Source organism: Capricornis sumatraensis, chromosome 22, assembly GCF_032405125.1.
Source record: "Capricornis sumatraensis isolate serow.1 chromosome 22, serow.2, whole genome shotgun sequence".
In the NCBI taxonomy this organism is placed as follows: domain Eukaryota; kingdom Metazoa; phylum Chordata; class Mammalia; order Artiodactyla; family Bovidae; genus Capricornis; species Capricornis sumatraensis.
The window spans coordinates 48,985,392-49,007,500 of record NC_091090.1 but is presented as its reverse complement, the minus strand read 5'-3'; the positions used below and the strand labels follow the sequence as shown (position 1 = coordinate 49,007,500).

The 22,109-nt window shown below is 53.5% G+C and overlaps 1 protein-coding gene across 3 annotated transcripts in view; it reads right to left on the bottom strand.

Annotated features, from left to right (window-relative positions):
- Positions 1–21,091, bottom strand: part of TFAP2A (transcription factor AP-2 alpha) — a 21,223-nt gene extending 132 nt beyond the window's left edge. The window contains exons 1-7 of one of the 3 annotated variants that reach the window (XM_068960635.1): positions 21,059–21,091; positions 11,539–11,973; positions 8,378–8,429; positions 6,112–6,343; positions 4,080–4,198; positions 2,044–2,185; positions 1–157 (exon numbers count right to left, since the gene is read on the bottom strand). The exon at positions 1–157 is cut by the window's left edge and continues 132 nt beyond it. In XM_068960635.1, coding sequence (XP_068816736.1) covers positions 1–157; positions 2,044–2,185; positions 4,080–4,198; positions 6,112–6,343; positions 8,378–8,429; positions 11,539–11,973; positions 21,059–21,091 — 1,170 coding nt within the window. Of the gene's footprint in view, positions 158–2,043; positions 2,186–4,079; positions 4,199–6,111; positions 6,344–8,377; positions 8,430–11,538; positions 11,974–13,198; positions 13,226–16,528; positions 16,580–21,058 lie in introns of those variants that run through there. The other 2 variants (XM_068960634.1, XM_068960636.1) reach the window with 2 other exon arrangements.
- Between the last annotated feature and the right edge of the window lie 1,018 nt (positions 21,092–22,109).

The window sequence follows — 22,109 nt, the reverse complement described above, 5'->3', positions numbered from 1 at the left end:
CGCGGCGCACACCGCCGGGCTGCCGAAGCCGTGGGAGATGAGGTTGAAGTGGGTCAAACAGCTCTGGATGCCCGGCTCCAGGATGGGGTTGGGCCGCGAGTTCCCCAGGGGCGATCGGTCCTGGGCCAGCAGGTCGGTGAACTCTTTGCAGATCTGTCTGCAGCGCAAGCAGGGCAGAGAGACAGGGCGTGAGGCTCCATGGGAGCACAACCAGCAGCGAGACAAAACCTTCCTCTCTGCAACCAGCTGTCTGCAGGACAGCTGACCTGACTCAGGGCCCCAGAGACAGACCAGGGGTGCAGGGCACAGCTGGGGAGACCCAGCCACCTCTCAGGAGCCATCCACACATCTCCTGCTCCTTACACACTTCCACTAACGCCCCCCTCTCTCTTTCCACCTGTCTCTCACCTCTCAGCTGCACCAAACTTTTTTTTTTCCTTTGCTGCGCCCTGTGGCATGTGGACTCTTAGTTCCCACACCAGGAATCGAACCCGGTGCCCCCTGCAGTGGAAGCACAGAGTCCTAACCACTGGACTGCCAGGGAAGTCCTGAACCAAATTTCTAACCCCCATTTCTCACTCACACCAGGCATCCCTGACATAGGAAGACACTTTACCCATCTGGAGAGAAAGGAAGGTGAGTAGGAAAGGCAGGGAGTCAGAAACACAAGCATCTCTTCCACAGCCAATAGCCTGCACCCATCAGCTGTCCTGCTCAAAATACTGTAGAGACCCTCTTCCCTGACCTTCCAGCGTGACCTCAGCAGTCTGAGGTCTGGGGGCATGAATTCTCCACTCATTCACCTTCAAATCAGGGTGGGTGTGGACAAGGAAGGCAAAACTTTTCTCGGGATTGCTTTACTCTTAAAAAATAAAAGGCACTTGAATACCCAAGTGTGGGGATAATTCAGTGGTTTGGGGAAGCAGATATAGACATTTCAATCTCCCCTGCCACCTCCTTTCCCATGCATCCCCACCCCCACCCCCACCACCCCCCACGCACCACCACCAAAAAAAATGTCTAGGTAAAACTGTGAGTGTGGGTGTGCTTAGGAAGCTAAGAGAAGAGGGAAAAGTTGAAATACAGGCGATGAGGCCTACAGGGGTAGTTCAGTCTCTGAATCTGGAAAGCTAGGACTGGCTGGGGCCTTCCCGAGGCAGCAGCAGCCTTTGGGTGGGGGCTTTGGATTGGGGGCTCCACAGGAGGGAGGCAGAATGGGGAGTACTGGCTGGCTGCCTCCCCCAAGGCCAGTTGATGTCTCCCCAGGCTAGAAAGTGCCCAGCCAGAGGCCTCAGCCTCTGCCCTCTGGATCCAAGCCCTCCTGGGACATCATCTTTGATAATTACGGGCTTCCAAACAAGCCTTTTAATTTCCAGAAAACATATCAAAACAGTCATTTTCTTTTCACACACCACCTGGAGAAGCCTATTCAGCCCAGGCACCAATGGGAATATAACTTGGGCCATTTTGAAACTGATTTGACATCTCGCCTGTAGGCTAGAACTTGTGGGCTGTGAGTGTGCAGCACTTTTGAGGAGGTCGAGAAAGCAAGGCAAGAAATGGGAGAAGGGATTAGGGTGGAAACTAGGCCAGCTTCTGACCCGAACATTTTGCAAGCCACTAGCTTAATCCTTGCCCTTGGAGAACCTATTGATAAGAGACAAAAACTGACACAGGCAAGTCTGTCCACTCCTTTAAGAACCTGGTTCTGGTTTTCCTGAAGTAACAGTCACAAAGCCACACTCAGCTTCCCTCACATCCCCACTATACCCCATTCCCATACATGCTCTTTTTTTTTTTTTTTTTTAAATGAGAAGGTAGGGCAGAAGGGAGGGGAAAGAGGGAAATACGCACTCATAATCTTCCTTGTATTTCCTCTTTAAGCTCCATCATGGTTTATAAGATTGTGTTGTAATTTCAGCGTTTACAACAACAAAACTGATTAACACAAAAGGAAAAGAGGCCAAAAGTGAGAGCAAAGACGATTTTGATGTTTCTCTTTGACAGTGAGACACAGAGACCCCGAAGAGGTAAATGTCTTACTTTGTAGCCAGGAGCATGTTTTTTCTTGTCACTTGCTCATTGGGATCGGAATGTTGTCGGTTGAGAAATTCAGCTACTGCTTTGGCAGGAAATTCGGTTTCGCACACGTACCCAAAGTCCCTGGCTAGGTGGACAGCTTCCCCTGGCAAGAGGAGGAAGGAGAGGGCAAAAGAATGAAAAAAGCTGGGATCAAGACTTCCAGCTCCCTTATTTTCTTAACCCAGCTGTCGCAGGAAACACAAACGACTTGTTTCCCCACTTCAGGCATTTTCTTTCCTTCTCTGTAGGGTTCTAGCAGATGCATTTCTCAGGGAAAATGGCCACTTACCCTAGAAGGCCAAGATGATTTGAAAATGTAGATTCCATCACCTCCCCACACAGCCTCATCCCCCACCCTGATGACATTCTCCCACCTTCTCTTTTAAAACATTTCTTGTGTCCCAGCCTCACACCTATCAACGTGTTCATAAAATGATATTCATAATTACTTCTTGAGCTTTTCTGCAAGGGAACGACTCAGGGTTTACATTTTAACTTTATCGCATATAATTATCTGTTCATCCAAACCGATTAACCAAGAGGATTTGAGGGTCACTCCACTGAGTCTGTCTGTGTTGTTGATTTTCAAATCTTTGGTTTTAATTTCCTGAACCAGTTGGTTTTTACTGCAGGGCTTCCTGCCATTAGCTCCAGCTCCGGAAGAACGCATGCGCCAATTAGAGCATCAAAGCCCTCTCCGCGGAGCTTGTTTCCATAAAATGGAGCGGATCACAAACAATAACAGTTCTCCAGAAACTGCCTCCCTGCTATGGGACTCAACCCCCAGACCCATGCACACTACACCCAAAATCATTACTACTATTTTTTGCTTTCGGGGTCTGAATGGTGGGTTCCCAGGGCACCGGTATTATTTTTAATACAGTGCTACTGTAGATAAGTTTCTGCAACTGAACGATTGCTTATTCCTTAACAGTTACATGAGTTATCATTTTTGACACCATTAACAAATGGTTCACAGGATTTCTCCTCAAATTTGTGTTTTTAAATATTTTAAAAATTTACAATGCGAGAACCTGAACTGTTATACAATATCTTCTCAAACACAAGATATAAGTAAGATAAAGTGCCATCTTTAAATATAAATGGTGGTTTTGAAATCTGCACCATAACTTAAGTTCCCTTTTTTCCTATTGGCATGAGACATTTCCAACAGAACACAAAGGAAAATGCAAGAGAATTATACATTCATTCCAACACACCCAAACTTTAGCCAATTTAGTATCAGACAAACTTAACAAGGATCTGGAGGAGGTACGAATGTGACTACCATAACTGGACTGTGGCATATATCGAAAGGGAGTGAGGACAGGGTGAGCTTTTGTTTTGAGGGGTTTAGAAGCCTCTGTGTGTGTGTGTGTGTGTGTGTGTGTGTGCGCTTAAAAAACTGTCATGAGAAACTTTTTGCAATGCTTATTTCTTTTTTCTTTTCCCATCCAAATAACTCAAAGTCTAGAACTGTTCATTTTTCTTCCTCTCCAGTAGAGAAGCACAATTAAATGAGAGATAAGGGAGCATATGTTTGGAAAACAAAAAGCTGAAAGGGCATATAACCCTGAGCTTTCAGGATGGTCTTAAATCAGGATGCAGGTCAAAGATTCCCAAATTAATTCAGGAAGTAATGGTCACGCATTTCTCAAACGCAGATGTCAGAGTAGCTTAAGTGATTTACTGCTGAGCTCCATAAAGGAGACAGGAACTTGAAGAGTATGCAGTTCTTAAATTTTCACATTGTTTAGGTCAAAACTGGGCTGGGGCAGGGGGTGTAATTTGGTAGCAGAGGGGAAGAGGAAAGGAGGACAGGACTAAATGCAAATAGTTTTTTCACATGCAAGAATTCTGTTCACTTCCAGCTACGTTCTCTGGAAAAAAATGAAACTGCACAATTGACACAAAATATAACCAAACATCTGGCCATTGAATAGCACCCACTTTCCCAGGAGAAACTTCCCTTCTTGTTAGCAAGGGAACTCGCTTACCCTCTACTAGTGATGTGAGCAGGGTGACATTGGCAGCTTTACGCCTCCCTGCTGGCAGATTTAATCCTATTTTGTCCAGTTTTTCTCTTAAAGATCTTCCTCCATTTTTAGACTTCGCCCTGTTTCACAAATATATGTGAGAAATGGATTTAGAAAACATTCAGTTGCTCTGCATCCCACTGTAGTCATTTTGACAACTTCCTAAAATTCGCTTTTAAAAATTAAGAATCCTGGCCCCTAGATATATAGGGAAAGGAAACCTGGGAAGGAAAGATCATAGGAGATGCATGCTTGCTAAACTGTAAAGCACCCTCTGTGTTCATTTATTACTGCAACTATGGTGGCAGGTTAGAAGGTTTTGATTTCCCAACTCTCTAAAGAAGAACCACAAACAAATAAACACAGTTCTCATCTCCAGGGTGTGAAGTATTTTTGAGTTCAACTGATTACTGTATATTTTCCCTGTTGTTACAATCACACAAATCCCAATGGGGTCTTTAAATTGTCTTTGCTAGATCTGCCGTGAGCCTGTTCAGAGTAACCAAAGTTATCATCACTCTCAGGTTTCTTGCTCGGCTTCAGCCCCAGTGGGAAATTCATTTCACCAACTGTTTACATGCCATGTCACCAGTCTAACTGGAAATGTCAAAAGTTGATATCAGCCTTTACAAATGTCACTGAATTCAGAGACAGTGGAGGTGGTTCTAAATAGATGTCTAAATAGACTCCCATAATCAGAAAGTGGTTAAGATAAATTGTTTAAATAAAACAGCAAATTAATTAATTTCAGATTTTATTCCCTACTCAAGTGCTCTTTAATTGTGTGGATTAGATTATACTCCCCTAGGTAAACAGTCTCCAATACTGGGGATGGGGGAAGGGGTAGGAAGAGGCAGCGGCAGATTTAGATGCGTCAGTGAAAGATTACAAAGGGACAGCAAATGACTGTGGAGGAAGAAAAGAGTAGAACAGCTGATGCTAAAATCTGTCCAAAAATGGTTCTGTAAGCCTTGTATAGGATATACCCATCACAGCAGAACTCCGGGTCTATATACAGCTATATGTATACACGTCAAAGAATGAAGTTTGGGGCCCACTTTCTTATTAAAAACTAGAAAGAAGTAGGAAATATCTGGGACTGTTCAACGCAAGACCCACCACACACAACCCTGGCTGGGACCCCAAGAAGTAAAAAGCCCACAGGAGGGACAAACTGCCCTCAGGGAAGGTGCTTCACCTCGCTGACCCTCAAAAAATCTTATCTAGGAAACGAATCATTCCAACCTCGCGCGCGTTGAGATGAGAATTCCTGACCACGTAAGCAACATGCAGTCGTAGGTAGCGACCGCACAAAAAGCACGTAACCGTGCCTTGCACGCAGGCTGGCACGTGCGGACGCGGCACGTGCGGACGCGGCGCATCCGAATTATTAGTGCAAGTCCCTCGGGCCCGTGAAGCCTGGGGGGACGGGGACGCGGGCGCGTGGCGCGCTGACTCTAAAACCATCGTCTTCTGCTTAAAACCCTATTCAAGGGCCGCAAGCCCTCTGCGATCAGAGACCCTGCATGCAGGCAAGGCAAAGTGAGCAGCCCGAGATGAAGTTTTCCTAGGCCTTCGACACGGGCGCGAGGAGGGAACAGGCGGATGCACGGCGCCCCGCGGCTGCCGCGGCCGGGACTGAGTCCGCCGCGGAGCGAGCTGCGCGTGCGCGCGGGGAGGGGCGGGGGACGGCCGAGCGCCGGGTGAGCGCGCCGCGCCGGCCGTGCGCCCCTGGAACGACGGAGCCCGCGCGCGCGGGCGGGAAAGCGGCGGAGTGCGCAGGCGCGCGTCGCCTCGCCCCGCCCACCCCACCCCCAGCACCCACCCACTCGGTTCTACGCTCTTTCTCCCCGCCCCTTTCTTTTCCCGCGGAGGGCGGGCCCTGGCGCGAAGCCCGTTGGCGTCACCGCCCCGGCGCAGGCGCAGTGCTTCCCCCCCGCCCCTCTCTTCACGGCTGCGGGGCGGGGATGGGCGGGGCCGTGCCGGGCCTCACCTCCTCAGCACTCCGCCCAGCAGCGAAGCGTTGAGACACTCGGGCGGTGAGAGGCGCCGCTGTACTTCCGCCACCGTGACCTTGTACTTCGAGGTGGAGCTGAGGAGCGAGAGGCGACCCGGAACTGAACAGAAGACTTCGTTGGGGTTCACGACGCCGCCGAAGAGGTTGTCCTTGTTGATGGGGATGGAGGAGACGGCGTTGCTGTTGGACTTGGACAGGGACACGGGGCCTGCGGAGACACATGGGGAGGCCGCGTGTGGGCGCCGGGGAGCCCTGTGGAGCCCCGCGCCCCTCGCCCCAGGCCTGCGCCGCCACCAACCCCCCTTCACCCGCTTCTCCTCCAGCCCCGAAAATCCCATGGCTCTTTCCCCACCTCCCCTAGTCCCTCCGGCTCCATCCCTGTCGGGAGTGGAAGCCTGAGCCCCTCGGCGCGTCCCCCCCCCCCCCCCCGGCGACCCCGCCCCGCCAGCCCGGCCCGTCCTTCCGCCGGGACCCCTTCGCCCTTTAACTGCTGGGGTGCTGTTTAGAGGTGCTGGTGAGGCGGTGACCCTCTCGCCTCTCCGCATCGGAGGACACTGGGCCCAGAGCCGAGAAAAAAGCCCCGTGTGCATTCAGGGTGGGGTGCGGGGGAGGCGAGGGCTTCTTCAGTGTTGGGGAGAAACTGTTCAAAGACCCATAATTAAAATCAGCCAAGAGTCTCCACGGCTAAAGCTGCCTGTAAAAATGAGCATCTCAGTCGTGGCACCCAAGCCGAGAAGTGGTGGATTCAAGTTGTCACACAGCGCACACGCCCCAGCCTTTTGATAAATAGTCCTTTCCTTCCCCCCCTCCCCTTTACGTTTATCTGTGAAAAGGGGTTTTGGAAGTCCATGCCAAGCCCAGTTTTGAATTGAGAAAAAAAAAAAAAAACAGGATAAACAGGCCTACCATGGAATACTAGCAATGTGTTCCTTGACGAGCAAAGAGTTAACAGTCCCTACGCTTAAGCGCCTTGGGGGGAGGATATATTCTTACTAGTTTAAATCACAAGCTCTTCATTGTTGGATTCCCCCATACTTGGGGGGAAAAAAAAATTCAAGGCCAGCAGGAAGTGGACCAACACGTTACATTTCTAACACCAATATAATTCAGATGCATTCACAACCATTTAAATACAGTATGATTTGTATTAAAATTCCACATGGAGACATACTACATAATACATGCTTATCTCAGTACTCTCTCTTTAATAGGGATATTTTAGACGTATAGGGAGGGGGGTCTCTAGGTTTTGGATAGATCACTTGTGACATTAATAGCTCTGGGGAGGCTAATAGAGACAATAGGAGTTAAACGAACTCTTGAGAGATTACTAATAAAAGAGCCAATTATCATGTCGACTTGGAAAGAGCATCTCTTAAGATTTATCCTTTGCACATCTAATTTGACGTGACAAAGACTTCACAGATGCAAAAATGAAACTTTAAACTCGCTAACAATATACTGATTGGGGTTAGAAATGAGAACAGTTTTATATAGCATCATTCTCTGGTGGTGCCTTGAATCCTGAAATGTAACGTTGCCACTATAACCAAGGCGGGGGAAAAAGCTGCTGTGAATAGCATTTAATCCAGTAAACTTTATTTTACTCACTAAATGCAACATAAATTACAAATCTATCCAAATCACTTGACACTTTTAAAAAACAATTTTTGCTCAGAACAATTATGCTAATAAACCTGACATCTTCAAGAGGCTCATTTTAACCAAAAGCCAAATTTTTGCTAACCTAATTCACAAAGTTTAAAAAACCCTTCAACACCTAATGAGAAATTCAGTATAAGAACTTGAAAGGTTTTTTCCCCCCTCTGCTAAGGAGTGCTGTCTTTATCATCTGCCCCCATATTAATACTAAATTACTTGCATCGTTGTTAGCATGATGCGCTTCCTATAACACTCATGGCCACTCAGGCAGTGGATTAACTAAACTGTTAAAGCTGTTTCAAAATTGAAATGCCACTTCCAAATCTGCTCAACTATTACACATTTCATGTTTGTCCAGATATCATTAAACTAAATTAAATGGTCAAGTCATAAATCAGAACAAAGATAGCCTGTTGCCATTACTAAATCATTTGAGCATTGCTGTTCTATGCCTATCTATTCGATAATTCTGAGCCTTTAGGAAATCCTACTTGAAAAAAATAAATACACCTCTGCAAGTTCTTTTAAATAACACTGTGCCTGTAAGGACATGCTTGGAATGCAGAAGGAAATGGCTTACCTTTCTTAATTACAGTTTGATCTGGGATGTTAATACCCGGGTCTTCTACATGCTGCAACAAAAGGATACACATGGATGTAAGTGTATAATCAAAACAAAAGGAAATGAATATTTCGCGCAAGGTAGGGGGAGGGGAAGGCGTAGAATCGAAATCCCCCCTCCCATCTGGTGACATTTATATATAAACATCTCATCTTGGCTTATTGGAATTTGGAGCTTTGCAGCTCAAGAGGGTTTCACTGTACACCCACAGCCAATTTCTCTACCCCCAGCAAATAATCCACATTTGAAGGAGGTGGGAGTGGGGAACAAAACTTTCTTTGGAAATTAAATCGAGTTTGGGAACACCTAATCTTTCTCACAGCCTGCTCAACCTTTCAAAATACACCTAGCTTTAGTTTGGCGCCTCAGCGGCTTCGGACTTCAGCGATTCCACTGTTCAGGCAGCAAAAGCCAGAGAAACACAATAGAAATGACAGAGGCGGGAGTGGCCTGGGAGCACCGAAAACGTTTTAGGGGACGCAATAAAGAGCCGACGTGTCTGTGCACCTTCACTTACAGAGAAACGAACAAAAAATGTAAGGACTACTGTCTAAATTGAATATCAAATATCGAATTGGATATGAAAACGATGAAGGGAGGGGGGAGCCTTTGAGGTTTCCCTGCTGTGTCCAACAGCAGATCTGTTAGTGTGGCCTTCTTTCTTCCTTTTTTTTTTTTTTTTTTTTTACATATGGGTGGGTATACGTGTGCTACAGTCAAAACGTGATTAGAAAGTAAAATGAAATCATGTTTTCTAATGCAGAAACTGACAGGCAATATAATGTCTGGCTGTGTTTACAAATTAGCACCAGGGCTGCTGAGATAGAAGATTTCGCAATCATTACCAAACGCAGACATTACCATTTAAAAAAACTATTACTTCCTTCTCTAGTCTTTGTCCAACAATAATACTGATTCGAACATTTTCCATTCTGTCTTGGATTTATGCTCCTGTTAATTGTGCCTGATCGCAATGATTCCGGGTGGATGGTACTAAGTTGCTTTATTACAGGTTTTATTATACTCAATGCTCTCATTTGTAACTTGCCTAAAGTGCTTCTGGATTTAAGTATAATTAAATTGAGAAATGTTCAGAAATGACTACTGCTGCAGTTCTTGTGTTTTAACTATATGGGGAAATATGATCCCTTTATGCATGCACCCTAAACCCATAAAGTAAATGTAGTGTGGCATAATACTTTTATTTGTGTTATTTCTAGACCTTGTCCATACAGGGAAGACTGTTAAGTTTAAAACCCCACCGAGATATTAATGATTAAATAATTTTCACCATCGATTTGATTTTCTTAAATATTTGGCGTTCGTTCTCATTAAAGGTTAACTGTTGCAGCAATGGGAAAATTGAAAACAACCCTTTTCCTGACCCAAATTCCTCTGAAAGAATTTTCTCTTAAAAGGTTGGGGGAGGAAAGGGGAAGAGCAGCAACTGGGTTTCCTTGTTTTTATTTGATCTTTTGGTTAATTTCTCCTATAGGCCAATTTCACCACAAAGAGAGACTATACAGGTGTTAAGAATTCACACCAGCCACTTTGCAATTTTTTGCAAAGTAGAGCAATTCTAATTCACAGTAGGTTTAAAAAGCTAGCAACGTTATTTTGCAATTCAAATATTTCCAAGGAGCAGACTAGGATCAGGACTCAGAGACTCTTCGGGAAGGGGAAGATCAAATGGTCACAACTTCCAAGTTTGTCTTTTAATGGCCCTTCTCCCAACTATTCCACCTCTCAATTTTACTTTCCAAGAAACGCACTGTGTAATATGTTTCTAAAACCATGTATGAAAATACACACATATGCATGCACACAAGACTTACTAAACCCCACACTGGATCAAATGCCTACTTTCCTGCTTTCCATGCTAGGCTGCTAAACATAACCAACAAATTTCAGTGATTAACTAGGCCAAATGAGAGATGTAATAAATTTTCTATTTCCCTATGTAACTTAAATAATGTTTTAAATTCACCAAGCAAGCAGGTAAGTTCATCTGACCATTTTCTTTGCAATCTAATGCAGTAATCATTAAACTGTCAACGGACATATTGCTGCAATATTTGATGCAGTAATTTGAAATAGCATTTTAGCAAAAATCACATCCAGATACATTTCCTCTCCAAAGAAAAGCAGCATTAACAGAGCCTTTACAGCTTTAATAAAATTATTGGCTTGTTCTAATTCCATTTCAGGAAGGTTGTGAGGAAACCATAAATATGTAGAATTGAAGCAGAGATGCTGGTTTAAATTTAATTTCAGAAAGTATTTTCAAATTATCAATAGCCTGGTTTGCATTGCCAAAGAGCAAATGTGCTAATACCATGCTTATTTAGAAATCATAGAAAACTGCATTTATTGATAACTGAATTAGAACTCAAAGACTGCATTGCCCAATTGTCTCAAAACATTAAAGTAATATGGGGGTGTAGCAGGTCTTGATGGGCGTTGGGAACCCAGCTAATGATTTATGAGGTCAGCACTTAGCACCCCTAGGAAGAGAAAAAAGGCTGCATTTAATGTCCTCCTGTTCGGATTTGCCACTTAGTATTCTTTAATCAGGGTAGGGTATACACGTAACTTTCAAAGACCCCCTAGCACTCATAAAATCCGGCCAAAATAATTTTCTTCGTGTGTCTTTTACACTTTCTTTTAAATCGATAGGGCATTTAAATGAGCTCTTTGGATCCACTCTAACACGTCTTTCAGGACTGGGAGAAACCCCCACGTCAGACATAGCGGTGGAATCAGATCCTCTCATAATCGAAACAGTTTACTGTCGCCGAGAGGGGAAGGTAGCGTCCACGGTGACACCAGTCTGATTTATAAATGGTAACGCAGGCATTGTTTGAAGGAGCTCTGCGAACCATTGTTCTCCCGGCCGAACTCTCAACTACTTTTGAATCTTTGGCATGCGGTTGGCTAGGTGGGTGCTCAAAGGGTCCACCCGATAAAACAAAAGGAGATGTGAAGAAAGTAACCAGAGGGGAGGAGGAAAGCCCAGTCCCCGGGGCTGGACGTTCCAGGGGGGGGACCCTTTCCCGGGCGTGGGTGAGCGGGGACAGCGTTTGCTCTCCCGCCGCCCGCGCGCGCGCGCGGCCTCTTACCGGCACGTCCTCGATGGCGTGAGGTAAGGAGTGGATCGGGAGGTCTCCGAGTCCGGAGCCAAGCCCGTGGGGGCCGTGCAGGAGGTCCTCGTGCCGCCGGTAGTCCCTGCGAGGATCCAGGCCCGACAGCTGGTGGGGCAGCCCCCGGTGCGTGTGCAGGAGCCCAGACTCCTGGCTCTGCCTCTGACCGGGCCAGCCCGGGTGCTGCGGCTGCGGCTGGGCGTGCAGGGGGTTCAGGCTGTAGGGGTCGTTGACGTGGGAGTAAGGATCTTGCGACTGGGGGTAGATAGGCTGGTAGGGCGGGGGGAAGTAGGGGGGCTGGAAGTCGGCATTGGGGGTATGGGACAGCGGCGGGGCGCTCGTGTAGGGAGATTGACCTACAGTGCCCAGCTGGGGCAACCGTGCCGTCCCGTTGCTGGCGCCGTCGTGACGGTCCTGGAAGAGAGCGAGGCCAAGGGGAGAGAAGACGGCATCAGGCGTCGGGCCACTCCGCCAGGCTGCGTGCGAAACCGCCCGGCCCGGCCGCAGGCCGCCGCGAGGAACCAACCCACCGCGCGGCTTTGGCAGAAAATTCTCCAAAAGCGAAACGGGCCCTTCCTTCCCCAATCATAGGAAATTTTCACCGATGCCAACCGAGGGGGCATTAGAGACTCTCCTTAGGCGTTTCTTGCAAAGGGGGAAAAAAGGCAGAACCCGGACTACAGCCCGCTCAGCAGCAGAGGGAAACCTCCCTTAAGCAAAATTAAAATTCCTAGTAAATATATTAAACAGCTAGAAGCGGCCTCTTCTCTGTCCCTGAGTTTGAACCTGCCCGCCACGGCGTTATTGTTTACCCTGTTCCATTTATTTGGAGGGGGGTAAAATCATGTCCATTCAAAGACCATTACCATTTCATGACTATTTAAATAGAAACATATTTCGCAGAGGGGCTGTAAGGAAAGCCCACGTTTAAATTACCAGCTCAAAGAAGGTTTTTAACTGCGGGATTGGGGGCTGTCTTTTCCGCTTCCTCACTTAGGAGCCTTTTTCTGGACAGAGTCGATTTATGAGAGCGACGAGGAAGAGGGGGACTTCAAGTAAAGGTTTAAAATGCAAAGATTCAGCCTTATATTGGGTTTAAAAGAGAGGTGCGCCCCGGGGCGGAGGCCCCCGCCCCTTCCACCCCAGCCCCAAAGGGCAGAAGAAACGCCTGACTTCTGTTCCTCTATTGCAATTCGTTTGCAAAACAAGCGAACGGAGTTGATTCCAGGGAATGCGAACCCTCGGAGGTTCAGCCCTGGGCCCCGGGGGCGAAGAAGGGGCACGCCGGGCAGCGTTTTTCCTACATCCGGATTAAGCATCAGATGTTGAGCACGTCTCGGGAGCAAGTGAAGAGGCGAGGAAATACAGATGAACGCGGAGAGAAAACACGCTGGGCAAGTAGCGGCGAGGTAGGTGTGCGAGCCGGGAGAGGTCGCGCGGGGGTGAGGGGGAGACCGCGTTCGACTGAAGGATGGAAGAGAGGGAGAAAAACGGGGAGGGGGGGTGGGAAATGCAAACGAGGAAAGGCGGGCGCCCTGAAGGAAAACCGGGCGAGGACCCCGAGGTCTCGCTCCGCAGCCCCAGGTTTTCAGACTAGGATTCCTAAGGAGGCAGGGGTGGGGGTGGGGATGGGACTCACCATAGCTGAAAAACTGTGAACTAACATCTGCGAAGAGTCTGGGGTAACGAGTCAGGGTGGAAAACAACAAGCAAGCGCGGAGAGCCCGGCTGCCCCGCCGCCCGAGCGCGCCCCACACAAAAGGCGCCCCGCGCCACCCAGGACTCCGGTCACCGCGCCGCCGCTCCCCCGGGCGCCCGAGCCCCGCTCTGGTCCATCCGAACTTGAACCACCGATTCGAGCGGCGCCTTCAGCTGGTCGAACCCACGGTCTCTATCCTGCCGCGATCGGGTAGGATTAAAGTTCCTTAAAAAATTGGGAAAAAAAAAAAAAAAACCCGAAAAGGCAAAAAAGCAAAAAAAAAAAGAAAAAGAAAGAAAAGTGTGTGTCTGTGTCTGTGTGTGTGCGCGCGTGTTCCTTAATCCGTGTCTCCCCCTCTTTTCTGAGCCGCGGCTTCGCTTGAGCTTCTAATAACCGCGCTGGGCAGCGTTCCTGGAGCCTCCTAATAGCAGATATTCATGACTATTAATATTACACGAATACTTAATAAGGGAAGAATGCCTGGAAATCGAGCGTGAAGCGGAGAGGCAACTCGCGCCGGAGCCGGCTCTCAATGCAGTCCATTGACGGGAGCCTCAGTGTAGCAAATCGGAGGTGGGGAGAGGCAGCGCGAGAGACAAAAAGCGGGCGAGAGAGGGAGCGGGCGAGCGCGCGGGGGGCCGCGGCGCGGCGGCTGGCGAATCACAGGGAAGGGGCAACATTTTAAAAGGTTGCAGGGTAGGCCAAAGCGAAAGAGAAAGAGGGAGACGGGGAGACCGAGCGCGAGCGCGCGGAGAGGGGGAGAGTGTGTCTTGCGTGCGTGTGTGAGAAAGAAAGTGTGGGCGCGAGAGAGGAGCCAGGAGTGGGGAGAGGGGAGGGAGAGCCCGGGAGGAGGGGGGGGGAGGAGGGAGGGGAGGGGAGGGGAAGGGAGGGGAGGGGGCCGCGCCGGAGCGCGCGGAGGGGGAGGCCGCGGGGGAGGGGGAGGGGAGAGGAAGCGAGCGAGGACAATCAGACCTAAAAGGCTGGGGCAGACCTCGGCATGCCGCGGGGGCCGCGCGGCGCGGCCGGGCGCTCCCGGAGACCGCGGCCGGGCGTTTGAAGGGCTCTCGGCCCCCGAGCTGCGGCCGGCCGGGCCTCTCCGGCCACGGGCTCCTCCGCTCCGCAGCCGGGCCTGGGGCGCGGGGTCCGACCGCCCGCCGCCGTGCGGCTTCTCCATGGCCCGGTGCCCCGCCTGGGTCCGACTCTCGCCTGGGCCGCCGCTCTCTTGCTTCCCGCGGCCTCCTGGGACCGGCCGCTCTGCGCCGCCGGCCGCCCCGCCCTCGGCTCTCCCGGGCCGGGGCTCGCGAAGGAGGGGCGGGGGTTGGCGGGAGGCACAGGACCGCGGCCCGGGGCGCGCAGAGACGCGAGGCGGCCCAGCCCGGGCGCCGCTGGCACGGGCTCCCCGCTCCCGGCGCAAACCCGTCCGACTGGCTGGGCCACTCTCGCCCGACGCACCCCCGGATGACACGGCTCGCTCTCCCCCGGCTGCCGCTGCCAGTCTGCCCGCCGGGGTGTCGGAACAAGCGGCACCTCGCCTCCTGCATGTCCCTGCAGAGCCCGGAATAATTAGACAGCGCCGAGCCGGCTCGGAAACCCGAAATCCCTGCTCCGGCGCTCGCCACCGCGAAGTTGTTGAAACAGCCTTAGCTCTGTTTTCTCCTCTTTCTCCTCTCGCTTCTCGTCTTTTTTTTTCTTTTCCCCTTTGCTCTCACAAGCACATGCACACGACGCGCCCCCACAGGGTCCCCCCTATGGGGGTGCAAGTTCATCGCTTCCCACCTGGGTCCCCCGGGCGCCTCGCGCCACTTTGGACCCCGCTCGCCGGGGCTTTCGGCCTTCGAGAAGGGGGATGCCCGAGCCCAGGGCCACGGCCCGAGGAGGCTTAGGAGCTCGTTGTCACCCCGACCGGTCCGCAAAGGCCCCCCCCCCCCGGGCCCTGAAAACAAAGCGACTGGTCTGACATGGAGTCAGTCTCTGCACCCCGCACCAGCCAAGCCACGAGTCCCCAGCTAAGCAACCAACCCCTTGGCATGTCATTCCGTGCCCCATTCACAGGGGGAAGGAAGGGCGAAACAGGAGGAACTGGGGAAGGAAAAAGAATTAAAATAGCCCACGGAGAGGAGAGGAGGAGGGAACGGGGGACACGTCGTTCGCCCGAGCCCAGAGTCTCATTTCAAGTGAAGACCGCGCCGCGCCCCGCACAGACCTCTACGCCCCACATTCCCAGCTCCAAATGCGAAAAAGAGAGAAAGAGAAGGGGGGGAGGGGGGAGCCAAAGCCGGGACTGCCACCTACTATTTACGTAGGTAGTCTCTGGCAGCGGCCCCCTCCCCAGCCCCCCTCCCGTGATTCATCGGCTCTTTCCAGCGGGGGGCGAGAAGGGGGCTGGGGCAGCTGCCGCCAGGCCCGTGGTCCCGGGGTTTCCCCGGCTGCCCCGCGAAGCGGAGCTCCCGGGACTGTGGGTTTTGAAACAGGCTTCAAGGCGGCGCGCTCTATCGGCCGGGCGGGCTCCGCGCACCGGAGGCTGTGGGTAGCCCCGCCGGGATTCCCACGGTCACGCAGCCGAGGGCGCGGCGGCCAGCAGGCTCCCGCCTCCACCCCAGGGATGCGCCGACCCAGGAGCACAGAGCGAGAAGCTGCCTAGAACTTCTCGAATAACGCAGGGTACTGGAGGAAGCCCCGCAGCCGTTCGGGGGAGGAGTGCTCTCAAACGGAACCGGCTCACAGGGAGGTGCGCCCCCGCTCAGAGCGCAGGCTGCGGACCCCTTCTCCAAAAGGGAGGGGGCCTTTTTAAAGCGGGTTGGCTGGAGGAGTGGTAGAAAGGAAGGAAAGAATGAAGAAATAAAGAATGTTAAAGATCAGAGACAAAGAATTAAAGAGGGAAAGGGGTTTTCCCTTTCTCTTTCTGGCGACCTGGGCCCTCAGAAGCTCGTTGGAGAGACCAGCAGAGTTGAGACGCCTGCCCAGTTGCCAGCAATGACTTCAAAAACCCACGCTCGTCTACCCTTAGCCACACTCAAAACTGGTCCGGAGAAGATCGGGGTGGGGGGGGGAGTGGGACAGGGGGCTGCGGAGGAAGAGAATGAAAGAAGGGAACGTCCTCAGCCTTCCTCGCCAGCTTCTCTCCTGCGCTCCTCGGGCGAATCGGAGAGGCGGACGCTGCGCTGGGCAAAGTTTGTCCCACTCGCCTCTCGCAGCTGGCGGCGAGGAGAGGAGGGAAGCGGAGCTCCGAGCCTGCAGCCGCGGGAGAGACTGCGCCCGCGCCGCGCTTACCTCGCAGTCCTCGTACTTGATGTTGTCCGTCAGTTTCCAAAGCATTTTCATGGATCGGCGTGAATGGGTTTGGCCCCTCTCCGCCTCGCACCCAAGTGGAGCTACTCTCCGGGTAAGCGCAAAGTGCCGGCTGCGGGCGGCGAGCGCAGGAGGAGGGGGAGGGCGGAGAGGAGGAGGGTGAGGAGGAGGAGGGTGAGGAGGAGGAGGCGAGGAGGGAAGGAGCTCCCGTGCGCGCTCGGAGATCTCCCTCTAATGGTAGAAACTTTTCCCTTTTCCTGCTCTTCACCAACAGCCTAATCGCCTCATTAGCATATCAACAATAGTCCAATTGCTCGCCAGCACCGCAATCTGCCGCCGGCCGCTCTGACCCAGGTATAAAGGCCTCTGCGAGCCGCGAACTCGCTCCTAGAGAGCACGCCCGCCCGGGAGCCCACGGAGTCTCCCCTGAGCCCCGCAGCGCGCCGCTGAGCCGGCGCCCCCGGCCCCGTGTCGCCCGAGTCGTCGTCTCTCTCCTCTCCTCGTCCCGGCCCTGCGCACGGTCCGAGCGGCCGCTCCCGGGGCCCCGCTCTCCCAGCACCTCTCTCCCCCATCCCTGCCTCTACCAGCGGTCCCGTCCTTTCGGGCCCTGTCCAATTTTAGCAGAAATGATTATTCCTTTTCTCAATTAAATATAACCATCAACCCAAGACCGGCGACATCACTCCAGGATTTTCTGCCCGGCTAAAGATCGCCTCCGCCGCGGGCAGCCGCCACCTCCGGCCGCAGGGCCCCGGGAGTTTTATTGGCTTCGCGCTTCACCGCCCCGCACCCCCCAATCCCCAGGTTGGAGATTTTTGCCAAACGGCTTTAGTCGCTCGGCTGGGGTTTGCCATCCTTTAATTGCCGCGTGTAAAATAAAAAGTGTACCCTGAAGAGGTTGCTTGACAGCTCCAGGGGTTATATACTTTTCCTCGCATTTGTACGAAGCTAGGGCCGACAGATAATTCAACGTGGTATTTGGGCTAAGGGCTTCCTAGGTGCGATGTGGACAGGAATACGGAAACTCCTACGGAGGCTCACGCACGCTTCTGGAGTTGAGCCGAAATACCGACATGTGTGTGCCGTGTCATGCATGCATCAAAATAAATCGCTGGGAACCAACCCTTTGCTGTGCTAATCTGCTCCAGTTTTCCCAAGATTCCCCTTTTTAATTAAAGCAGGGAGAGTTCCTTCATGATTCGGTGCTGTCACTAACGCGAGCGCGCTCGCGGCGCAGTGCCCGGCTGGCGCGGAACCCGGAGGCCGGGGAGCCACCCCCTGGTTCGGGTCCGCCAGTCTAGGCTCCCCGGCTCCACGCAGGGGCCTGCACGCCCCACTCGGGCTTCGTGTTTTTTTTCCTAGTGTGAAACAAAATTTAAAGAAAGAACGACCCAAAAAGATATGATGTAATCATTAGAAATAGAGGGATCAATTTCCCCCGGTGAGCGTCCTCGTTTGTCCTCCGTAAAAAAACCTTCTTTCTCCCTCTGCAATCCTGCAAACCACTCCCCACCCCCACCCCCACCCCCACCCCCAGCAACAGTAGGTTTCGCCTCTGAGTTGCTTTAGTAACGACCTCTGATTCCGTCTAGGCCTGTTTCTTGCAAAACTCCAGGCCTCCCAGTTTTCTCAGGGCGTCCTCGCAGGGGCGGGGGAGGGAGGGTAAGAGGCTGTGGCAAATAGGAGCGTTGCTTAACAGGTGGAAGGAAGGCGAGAGGAGGGGGACCCCCCTCCTCCCCAAGCTGCCCAAGGGCAAGTCTCCCCCCAGAAAGACCGCGGCCCATTCCCCAAGTCTGACAGAGTAGGCCACAAGCACCACCGTCCTCCCAACGACAACAACAAAACTTTTAAGTTAGGAAGGCGACCAGAGCTAGAAGGGGGTTCAGAGCCGGGGGTGGGGGAGAGGGGGCGCCTCCCGAGGCGCCAGGCCCTCCCTTGCACTCCCTTTTCCCATCTGCACACCAGCACAGCCTCTTGGCTGAACCCAGCTCGAGACTCGGCACGGTACTCCGCCCTCAAAAACGGTCAACTTCCAGCCTAGCGCCACGCACCCTGCGGGCTGCCCCCAGGGCGGCCGCCCAGCAGCAGCGGCTGGACGTCGGGAGGGAGGCCGCCTGGAGCACCGACACTCTCCCAGCAGCTGCCGCAGCCCCAGAGAGCAATCTGTAGGCCACGCTCTGGGCTGGGAGCAGGGCAGTGTACACCCTCACGTCGCCAGCGCCCCCAATGCGCATGGGGAGCTAAGTTTCGCTTTCTTTCTCCTTCTGGGCTGGGGAAGGCATGTAAAGGCCTCGTCTTATCCACATTCCCTCTTCGCTGACCCGAACCCCGCGGATCTCTGGCTCCGCACCCGCCGGGGCTGCTAAACTGTTGTTGTTTTCCCGCCGAGGGCGTCTTTGAGGTGCAGATTGGGGCCCGAGGGCTCTGCGGCGCCGAGCGCTTTAGAAAGGCCCCAGCGAGCGTCCCGTCGCCCCCGGAGCCAGCGAGACCGCACTAGTGTGAGCGTCATTTCCACCACAAGCCTCTTCATTGCATGTCAATGCTCCGGCCTGCCAGGGACCCCAGGACGGCAGCGCCAGGCCTGGCGGCAGGGGTCGGGCGGGGGTGGGGGGGTTGTCTAGGCCTGGCCTGGGTGCGTGTAAAGGGCGTTGGGAAAAGAGTGGGTTATCTGTGTGAGGGACAGAGACAACTGCGAGAGACCAAGAGACACCCAGGGAGACGGGATGCTGCCATTTTCGCCGGTGATGGTGGTGGTCACCACCAAGTGGGCCCCAGGAGTCCCGAAGGCCCAACCTGGAGGACCTGGCCCCTACAGACCCCAAAGCCGCCTGCCCGACCGGAGATCCCAGCTTCCCACTGCTTGTTAAACTGAGCCTGCCAGGAGACAGGCCCATGGTTCACTCCTCTCTTCTTCAGGCTGGAATCTTGCTGCCTGCAAACCTCAGCGGGGGCTCACTGGAGGCCCAGCCCGTGGCCAGGCCTGCACTCCTGGCCTTTTCTCACCCCGAGGATTTCTGCGCAAAGTTCACCCGGCTTGAGGAGAAAACCGAAAGACCTCAGCTTTCAAAGAGGCCCCCAGTCTTCACCCTCCAAAGAGAATGAAGAAGGTCCCTGAGAACGACAGGGCAAGAGAGGGAGAGAGTGGGTGCCTGAGATCTGAGTTCGGAGTGGGATTTGCACCCTTAAACCACAAAGTCTAACTCTGGAGATGAAGTTGCACTTGTTTAGGTTTAACTGGGAAGGAGAGGCTTCAAAGACCTCCTAGCTGATAAAATAATAAGTACAAGGAAAGAAAGAAAGACATCGTGTTGGCTTCCTTTTCCCGACTCCAGAGAGCGAGATGAAGATGGGACTTCTCTGAACTTCTCTGAACTTTGCTTCTCGTGGCCAGAACCTGAAACAAGCGAAAGAACTCGCCCCGGAAGGAGCAGGGCCTCAGCTTTTCTTTAGGAAGTTCGGGGCCTTCCATTCCAATGGGCTGGCAGGCTTTTCCGCACTCAGAATCTCGCCCCAAGAGGCCTTCCCTTGGCTAAGGCGAAAAGAGGGCCCCGCGGTTCCCATTAGGAAATCGGCGACAGGGGAGAGGCTGCCCTCCTCACCAGCCTGGCCAGAGCCTCCCTGGTTTCGTAGGGAAATATCTGGAAGGTAGGAGGAGGGCGCTGAACCTAAGGCTCCCTTGGCTGAGGTCGGGCCCGGGCTCAAAGAGCGAAATATCTGGAGTCTACTTGGCCTCGCCGGTGCCTGCGGCCTAGTCGGGCCAACGTAGGGAGGCGTCGGTTTCGATCAAATCTAGGCCTTCTGCCACATCCCTCGCCACTTACTGCCCCCCACCAGTCACCTCTAAGCGGTGAAAAAAAAAAAAAAAAAAAAACTACGGGAACTAGCCGGAGTGAGAAGCTCAACTTGGCGCAAACTCTTTAAGGCATTCCCCCGAAAGAACACGCTCGCCGGCGCAACCCGCCCAGCCGGCCCCCTCTCTAGTCTTCCCGCCCTGTTGGTTCCCCCAAATGTGGAGCCGGGAGAAGAGACAGGTGCACGGGAGCCCCGGCTCACGCGCAGCCTTGGGGTCCAGGGCGAGACCGGAGGCGTAGCGAGCACGGAACCTTCCTCCCGGCGCAGCGCACCCCCGCCCCGCGCCCTGCCCCCGCCCGAATGAGTCATCCAGCCCAGTTTCTACTTGGGGGGTGGTGGCGGGGCGGGTGGGGGGGGGGCGGCGGCTGTAGCGCAAACCACAAGTGACCCCCGGGGCCACCTGTGGAGCGTGCGCCGGACTTTCCCCCGCGCCCGGCCGGCCGGTGGCGCGCGTGGCCCCCAACGCCGCGGCCGCCGCCTGCGCCCGTTTTCTCCTGCCCGCGTTCTCTCCGGGGAACACTCCTAGGCGCTGCCCCGCGCGCCTCCCCTGCGACTCCGCCGCCCTGGGCCACGGCTCCTGCTCTCCGCCTCCCCCCGCCCGGCCCCCTCCTCCGCTCCACCCCCGCCCACCTCAGCCCCATCCAAGGCAAACCCCCGTACCTGCCAGTCCCCCATTTTGGCAAGTATGGACATCGCGGCTCGGCGCTCCTGGCGACGGGTCCCCGCCGGGCATGGGCTGTAGGGCTCGGCCGGGCCCGCTCCCTGGAATCGCTTAGGCAAATCCTCCTTTTTTTACCTGCTCACCAACATCTCACCTGGTCATAAAGAGCTGGGTTGCTACCTGCCGACGCATGCGCGCTAGCCCAGGAATTCGCTCCGCCAGCCCTTTAGTCCCAGCGCCTAGCAGAGCTGACCTGGGAAGTGATGGATTTATAGCCGCGGCAATCTCGCCATCAGCTCCAGCTTTTCCCAACAGCCCCAACCCGCTTTCCCGGTCAGTCCCTGGCCGGAGAACCGAGGCAAACTGCCTGCTGGAGCGTGCTGGGAGCGACGCGAGAGTGACTCGGTGTGTTTTCCCACTCAAGCAATGGGGGCATCTGCACGCTCGCCCCCGGGCTCTCTTCCCCTTGGGAACTTTGGCGGGGGGTGGGGGGAGGCTGGGAGACTCTCCACCCCTGGGGGGGAGGCAGGGGAGGGCAAGACCCTGGGCCTGGGCCCGCCGCTGAGGTGCCGCGCACCTGGAGGCACGCGGTGCGGCCTGATCCCGGTTCCGGCCTCCCCACCGGCCCGCGAGGTTCAACCCGGAGGATGCGGGTCCGCAACCCTCAGGGCGGCTTCAGCGTCGGATCTCAGATCAAAGTGTTTCTCAGTAGGTGAAGACGTTCACGGTTCTGTTTCATTTCTGGCTTTCAGGTTTAATCTCCTCCCACTGCAGACAGTCAAACACGCGCGCACACACACACATGCACACACGCATTTGCGCACTCAGACACTGACGCTTCTATTTTAAGTGCACCCTGGTCTCTCACTTTCACGGGTTCTTGCCCCTCCCCCACTCCTCCATGGCTTCCTAGCTCTTTCCCCCCAACCCCTCCCCCCACTAAAACTTTTTAGAGGGACGACGGGGGCGTCGGTGGTTCTGGGCTGGGCCACCGAGGTTTGGGCTGGGGTTTGCTTTCCCATGACAGATAAAATCACTCAAATGATTTCA